Below are 7940 nucleotides of genomic sequence, written 5' to 3'. Positions count from 1 at the left end.
GAAATTGGGTAACATAACAGAGGAGAAGCAGCAAGGGGTGATTTTATCCTTCATCTGCTGCTGGCTGCAATCCCCGGGGGATGTACTAATAAATAAATAAATAAATAGATAGATAGATAGATAAAATCCGACCCACCCACGACAGCTTTTTAACGATTAATTTTTAATTATTATTATTATTTTTTCATAAGTCCCGTAGAAGCAACGCCTTCCCCGCGGCCTGCCCGGCCCTCCGTGGAAAGTGCGAGCGCCAATGCTCAGACTGACTCGGGCGGTGCGGCGGGGCGGGCGGGGCCGGAGCCGCCATGGGGCTGCTGAGAGCCGGGCGCGACGCGGGGCCCGAGGCGGGGAGCGGGGACGTGCAGCACCTCAACCAGCTGAGCGCCGAGGTGCGGGGCCGGGGGGAGGGGGAGGAGGGGGCAGGCGGTGCCCGGAGAGGGCGAACAAGCGGCCCTGAGGCGCGGGGCCCCGAGCCCGGCCTGCCGTGTGAAGGCTCTGCTGGGCTGCGGGCCGCGCCGGTGGCGGCGGTGCTGGGAGGCGGTGGGATCTGCCCGCAGCTGGGCCCGGGGGTGACGGCGAGGCCTTGAAGCCGTGCTGCTGTCTGCCGAGTCGCTCTGGTTACCCCGTGGGTTTTTTGGTGCATCGGAGTGGATGTTTGCATCCTCTCCCGTTGGCTGCTGTTTGGATCGCATGGGATGGAACGGCCACAAAAGGCCTGCTGGTGCTGGGTGCACGAACCCCTCGGGGTGTCTTTGAAGAGAGTCCATGTGCAAATGCTGCCCGTAGGCATCTTGTCATGGCGAGGGCTGGGGGAACACCTCAGCATTTATGGCCACAAGTTGTACCAGAGGAGGTTTAGGTTAGACATAAGGAAGAACTTTTTCTCTCAGAGAGTGGTCAGGCACTGGAATGGCTGCGCAGGGAGGTGGTGGAGTCACCGTCCCTGGCAGCGTTCAAGAGGCGTCTGGATGAGGAGCTATGAGATTTGGTTTAGTGCTTGTGGTAGCAGTGGTGGTGGGAGGATGGGTGGACTGGATGGTCTTGCAGGTCCTTTCCAACCTTGTGATTCTATGATTGGGAGCTCAAACTCCAGCACCAGCACAAGGAGACAGGAAGAGCTGTGTCAGGGCAGGATATCAGCCCCAAACTGCATGATGAGGGGGGAAACGAGATGCTGAAGAATGGAGCGAGGTGCTGAGGAACAAAGCATGCTGATGCTTCACTCCTAACACCACCCTGTTTCTTCACAGCAATTCTCAGCACTGACCGAAGTGCTCTTTGGCTTTCTGACAGAACCCAAGGAGGTAAGGCTGCACAGAGCACAAAAGCAGCTCTCAGGTGAGAAGCATGCCGAGATAAGATTGTGTCATTGCTCTTTCTCTTGAGCAGGTAGAAAGGTTTCTTACTCAGCTCTCCGACTTTGCAACCATGAATAAAATCAGCTTGGGCCCCCTGAAAAACATTGTCAAAAGTATTCTTCTGGTACCCAATGGTAAGTGGTACGTATGCATATGCTGCCCTGAGGCCAGACTGCTGCTTCCATTCTGCATGCTGCTAAAGGCCCCATGTCTTCACAACTGTGTTGCACAGTGATGCTAACAGTAACTCATAAATAGCTTAGCATGTAAGAATCAAAAATTCAGAAAGTGCTCCCCTGCTGCAGCATCCCTACTGAATGACTCAGGCTTTGTCTTCTTTACACCGTTCCCACATACACGTTTTGCAGGCCTGGCTACACTCACTCCCCTGCTTATTAAGTGCAGGCACAACACTTTGTGATGGTAACAGAGCTTGGTTCAACCCATACCTGTAATCCATTTGTGCTAAACCAGCACAGCCTTACGTTGGCACCACATCTTTGCACTTCCATCCCAGTAACCCAGCGCTGCAACTCCTACGAGAACAAAGCACCATTTGAGGGCTGCATTCACGCCCCTCTGGAGCAGACTGGGATCCAGCAGGCATAGTTCTGTGCACACGTGATGTCTGTCCTTGTAGTCTTGTTTTAGAAAAACACACAAGCCTCCAGTGACTTCTCATTCACAAACACTGGAGGAGAGGGGTGGGAGAATTCCCTTTGCATGCCCTGTTTGGACTCTGCCGTAGGAGATTGCTCTGATGTTTTGGCTGCTGTCGGACGCAACGCTGCATCAGACATCCTCCCTCACACACATTCATGCCTTGGTGATCCTCGTTATCAATGGTTGCTTGGAAATACCCTTCAGTCCCCCATTTCCCACAGAGTTCGTCACAGCAGCGAGGCCGCGCGCAGCGGCTTCCTGCATTCGGGTTAAACTTCCATCCTACTATTTCAAGCCATTTCTTCTGTCCCAGAGAAGCACTGAATAGTTTCCTTCCCTACAACTGCCTTGGAGGGACTCAGTGCAGAATCAGCATTTTCTCCCTTCCTGTTTGTGCACTGGCTGCACTCAGCCTCACAGTTCCTGTTTGCGAGCGCTGGTTCCAGTCCTGTTACACCTTCTCAGAAGCTCCGGGATGCCACGGGCTGCACCAGAGCAGAACACAGCAGATAACTTTGCCTCTGTGCTACACAGAGCCACGTGGGGCTGCCAGTCTCTTTGAATGATCACAATTCCTGCTCCTGGCTTCAGAGAACAGAATCCTTGTAAACTTCCATGTGCTGCCTGCGCTCCGGAACAAAGGAGGCAGGCACAGCAGGGGAAAGTGTTATATGCACACGTTCACACCCATAATCCAAAACACAGCAGGTAGGTCAAATTAGTAGCCTGCCAGCCTTAACAGTGCCCCCTTAACAAGCAGAGCTTCTATAGGAGAGAAAGCAGCAACTTCAAAACACAACTGCTGCTGCCGTTGCCATGGTTACCTGCAATGAAATCTCTCCCTCTCTCTCTCAGGCACTTCCACAGGACTGACTTTTAAAGCACTGGGCATCTGCAAAGATACCAGCAGACACAACTGTATTGCCTATTGGCAAGCTGGGGTTTGTTTCAAAACAGTCCAAGAACAGCCTTTCTATGGCGAGGTCTCCATCCCTGCCTCTGTTTGCCACAGTAAGGACTGGTTCCACTCAGTAGAAGCTGATTTTTTTCCCCTTGCACTGTTTATTCAGGTGCCCTGAAGAGAAATCTGTCTTCCGAACAAGTCAGAGCAGATTTTGTTGCTCTAGGTAGGTCACGTGACTTCACTAAATAAAAGCTAATTAACATTTATCATCTCTAGTAACCTCGTGTGCTTTCTCTCACAGGCCTCAGTGAAGAGAAAGCCAGTTACTTTGCAGAGCAGGTATGAAGACCTCCTTGCTTGTTTCTAAACTAACAGAAAGTCAGTCAGATGCACCAGCTGCTTTCTTCCAATCCAGCTCTGAATTTTGAGCTGAAAATTCTCAGTGATAAGAAACACTTGTGTAATGGTGCTGTGCTTTGCTGTGGCCTGTGGGCTCAGTGATTCCTGCAGCCGTGTGGCTTCCATCTGATTGTTTTTCTGCTTTGCATGCCTGGAGCCCCGGGGTCACGCACTTACACGAACACATGACTTTTTGAGCAGATACTGTTACACAGAACCAATGTTCAAACAAAACCAGCCAGTGCCAGAAGTGACGGGGCAGATGGAAATCCTTGCAGGCCTCATCCTTGGGAGCCCTCCTGGCTGCATTAGCTTGGCCCATCTCACACACACACACACACACACACACACACACACACACACACACACACACACTTGGGCAGCTGTTTTGTGATTTGTGTTGAAATTACAGGTACCACACGTGGAGCCCCTCTGAACTGATGGTGTGTTCTGCTCTTGCAGTGGAAGCTGAATGCCCCCACCCTGACACGCCTGGCTGTTGGTCAGACCCTGATGATTAACCAGCTGATAGACATGGAGTGGAAGTTTGGTGGTAACGGAGCTAAGACTTAAACTGACCGGGTTGGGAAACCCAGCAGCACCTTTTGGCTGTAGGAGGTTTTGTTTCACAGCTTAGCTGACTTCCTCTCCCTTCTGCTCTCCCTGATCCACAGTTACAGCCGGGAGCAGCGAACTTGAAAAAGTAGGAAGTATCTTCTTACAGGTAAATGCCCTGCATGAGGGAATCACAGCACAGTCAGGGAACGAGCCGTGGCCAGGGCTGTGGGGGGAACTGGCTGCCAGAGGAAGCAGAGGAAAGCTGGATCTCATAGGAGCTTTGCAATGGCACATCTTCAGTGCTCTGAGTGAGCTGCCAGCAGATAGCAGGCGTGCTGCTGTTTGTTACTTCTCAGAAGAGCTGCATCACAAAAGTGCAGCCCACTCTGAAAAGCTTCAAAAAAAGCTTGATCTTAGCACAGGTTGTGCTGTCTCAGGGAGGGAGGGGGAAGGCCGTGGTTTCTAAGGGCTTCCCAGAGATCCTCCCTTATCTGTTCCTGCAGTGACACTTCTTGAAAAGCCCGACAGAGATGTGTGTTCTGTGCAGCAGTTGGCACTAGAACTCAGAGCAGATTCCTGTCTATTCATGGTGCTTGAAATATGGGCTTCTGCACTGATGTATCTCTGCTTTTTCTTCCCCCTAGCTGAAGCTGGTGATTAAAAAAGGGAGCCAAATGGAAAATGTCTATGTAGGTGAGTTAACCGTTCTGGAAAAGCAGCAGAGAGCTTGAAATCCGAGCTGCAGCTCAGAGCTTTTGTGTGTTTGGGGAGGTGGGGGAGCTTTGGGGGCAGACCCAGCAGGGGTCACTGTGAGAGCATTGCTGGGAGATGCTGCTCCTCCAGCCTCTCCTTGATGCAGTCATGGGAAGCATTTGGGAGCACCGACTGCTGGGCAGCCCTCACATCTTTGCAAAAGCAGATGCAGGTGTGCCATGGAGCACTGGGAAACAGCAGCATGGCAAAGGAAGGAAGTGAACCTAGCTTAGGTGAACGCGAGCTGCTCTGCGATAGCACCAGAGTGGCTTCTCCAGCCTTCATTGCAACCTGACATCTAAGGTTTTAAACCTCTATTATTATTTCTTTTTTTTTTTTTTGCCTACAGAGTTAACATTGCCCCAGTTCTACAGTTTCCTGCATGAAATGGAAAGAGCCAAAACCACACTGGAAAGCTTCGGCTGAAGCTACAAGGACCTGACCTGTTGTCTGTGCAGGGTGTTTAATTTCTCCTTGTGGACCTGCAGATCTGCTCTGTTCCAGCTGGTAAGAGAAGATGAGGCTGTGCAACCAACAGCTGTGCCAGAAGTCCTTCAAAAGCCAGAACTTGGGCAAATGCTTTGAAGGCACTATGAGTCCACCTGGCCATTTTTTAATACTATCATGAGAAATTGTCTGACGTGGATACTTGTACTAAAATGGCAAAGAAATAAATCCATCCCCATCCTTCTCTGTTTGTATCAGAATTTGAGTTTTTGAGACAGAAACAGAGCAAAGAATCACTTCCATGCTAGGAAGAATGGAGCAGGAATGGATGGGGTGCAAGGAGACCATCCAGCCTGCTGAACCACTTCACACCCACTTTGAGCCTCTTGTTCTCGTGTCAAGGAATGGAATGATTGCATCCTTCCCAGTCACATCTTGTGCAAAATGGCACTGAATCACCATAGAAAGGTTTGAGCTGGAAAGGAGCCTTAAAGGCCATCTGGCCCTGCAGTGAGCTGGGGCACCCGCAGCTCCACCAGTGCTCAGAGCCCCCCAGCCTGACCTGAGTACGATGGGAGGATGAGCTCAATAGAAAAGGTGCTGTAAGGAAAGGGAAAAAGATTGCTTACCTGGATCAGGAGATTTCAGCTTCACAGGGGAGGAATCTCCAGAAAGAGATCCTTCCCCTGGGCCACTCAGCCCTTAAATGAGGTCCAAGAGGTGCAGCCAGCTCCACCTGAATTGCCTTCACCTGTGCTCCAGGGCTGACAGGGGCCCTTCCCCACGTGCTCCATCAGTGGCTCAGGCCTCGACTCAACAGTCACCATACAGGCACCCACCTCATCTCTGTGCTGCTGCCCTCACTGTAAAACCTCCCTTACACCCCATCTCCACCTCTCCTCTTTCACGTTGGTCTTTTCATCTTGCAGAAGACCTGGCACTTTTCCATGTTGCATTTCATGCAATCCTGCATGAGGGATCGGAACCTGTGGTGAGGACAGGCTGAATCACGTGCTTGGAGCACAGCGCAGGGAATCCTGCTGGCAAGCCTGGGGACAGTATCTGCATATTTATTTCCTGACATAGCAGGCCATCCATGAGCATTTTAAGCTTTGTCACGTGATGAAGGTAATAAAGAATTTGGGTTGTTTGTTTTTTTTAACGTAACGCCCTGCAAAATATTCCATCTCCCTTTTGGGTGGCAGGAAAAGCCCCGGAGTGCTTTCTGCAGACAAAAGGAATGGTTTTGCTTTACATTTTCTGTCATTTCTCCCTTTTCCCCTCACCCCCCCAGTGCCGCAGCGGTCAGCCCGTCCCACTGTGCTGGAAGATGCTCAGACCGGGTCAGGATCCCCATCTCCTGTTTCAGATGAAGCTCTGTGGGGCTGATGCACAGCACAGCACGCCGACCCCAAGCGTGGGGGTCACCTCTGCACTGCTCCATGGTCCCCAGAGAGCGTGGGGTCACGGTGACCCACAGCCCAGTTCATCCCTGCATTGGGCTGCGTGCGATGGAGCCGGGCCCAGGGGAGGGACATCCTGGCATAGGCTGGGAGATGTGGTGTGACCTCGTTCTGCGTGGGGCTGGGAAGGTGAGTGCAGGGGTGCAGGGCTGTGGGCAATCTGGCAGCAGCCTGGTTCTGCCTGGGTTTCCTGGTAGCTCTGGGTCTCTGCAGTACCGGTGCTGCCAATTGCGGCCGCCTGCGAGAGCTAATCTCTGTGGGACAGCAGGAGTGGGGGAAACGGGGCCCCTCGCGGTGTGGGGTGAAGCTTAACCACACTGCTGCTGTCCTCTGCCTCCCCTGGGGCTCTCTCGGCCCATTTCCTCCCACCCAGAGGCTGTCAAGGACCGCACCACCACATGGGTATGGGGCCATCCCAAGGCCCCATGCATCCCACAAGAGTCCCACGAGGGCGAGTGACAGTTGGGATGTGGGGGCTGCTCCCCCATGGCTCGTCGCCCCCAGCACAGCTTCAGTGCTGCTGTGATCAGCAATCCCTGGAGATGGCCAGCTCTGCTCTGGGCAGAGCCCCTCACCTCTGCCTGCCTGGCAGGGTGATCTCTTCCACCACGCTCATCCCTTCTGCACTCCAGGTCTCCCATTCCAGGAGCTGGAACCGGACCAGGAGCAACCAGAACACACACAAATACCTATGGAGGAATGCCAAGAGCTTTTCCTAGAAAGTGTTTGCTGCAGGAAAGAAGGCTGTGGGGCCTGGCAGACCTCCCTGGAGGAGCTATGGGATGATGGTGCACCAGCCCCAGCCCCGGTTCAGCACCCAGGGTTTGCAGGCATGGGATCTGCTTTGTGATGCAGGCACTGTGCTGTGCGTGGCTCCATTTCTGCTCCCTGCCTGCACACCTCAAATCACCTCCACTATCCCAGTGCCCTGCTGTTCCCATCTGCAACACCACTGCATTCCTGCTACAGGCAGCTCCCACTGCGGCAGCCATCAGGAGAGCTGGGCAGGAGGGGGCTGGCTGGGGATTGCTCCACGTGGACACATCCCAGCTCCTGCAGACGGGGCTCAGGCAGGGAGGGGGATACAAAGCTGGAACCAGCAGCCAAGTGCCCCCCCAGCACAGCCCTGCACTGCAGCGCCAGCATGGTGAGCGCAGGGACTGGGGGCAGGCAGGGAACACAGCCCCAGTTCCACATCAATCTGCAGCAATCGCAAGAACAAGTTCAGGTGCCCCAAACCCACAGATCAGCAAATTCCTCGCAGCAGAGGCCAGAGCCCGGCTACGCACAGCGGGGCCTCCGTGACCTCTACGGCCCGAAACAAACACTGCATTATGGTGCTGACCCCACAGCCTGCCCGGGGCAGCCAGCACCGGCCCCGTCTCTGCGGGGAGG

The 7940-nt window shown here is 53.5% G+C and overlaps 1 protein-coding gene across 1 annotated transcript; it reads left to right on the top strand.

The window, feature by feature from the left end:
* Positions 1-303: 303 nt before the first annotated feature.
* Positions 304-5326, top strand: COMMD7 (COMM domain containing 7). Its single transcript, XM_042809373.1, has 9 exons — positions 304-389; positions 1251-1304; positions 1390-1492; positions 3092-3148; positions 3227-3264; positions 3787-3877; positions 3999-4048; positions 4527-4575; positions 4985-5326. Exons 1-9 carry the CDS (start codon positions 306-308, stop codon positions 5059-5061), a joined length of 603 nt encoding a protein of 200 aa, XP_042665307.1. The 5' UTR covers positions 304-305; the 3' UTR covers positions 5062-5326.
* The last annotated feature ends 2614 nt before the right edge of the window (positions 5327-7940 follow it).

The sequence above is a fragment of the Centrocercus urophasianus genome, unplaced genomic scaffold (genome assembly GCF_019232065.1).
Source record: "Centrocercus urophasianus isolate 14NV4802_14NV808 unplaced genomic scaffold, USGS_Curo_1.0 seq_118, whole genome shotgun sequence".
Classification (NCBI taxonomy): Eukaryota; Metazoa; Chordata; class Aves; order Galliformes; family Phasianidae; genus Centrocercus; species Centrocercus urophasianus.
This window is presented reverse-complemented; position numbering and strand designations above follow the sequence as displayed.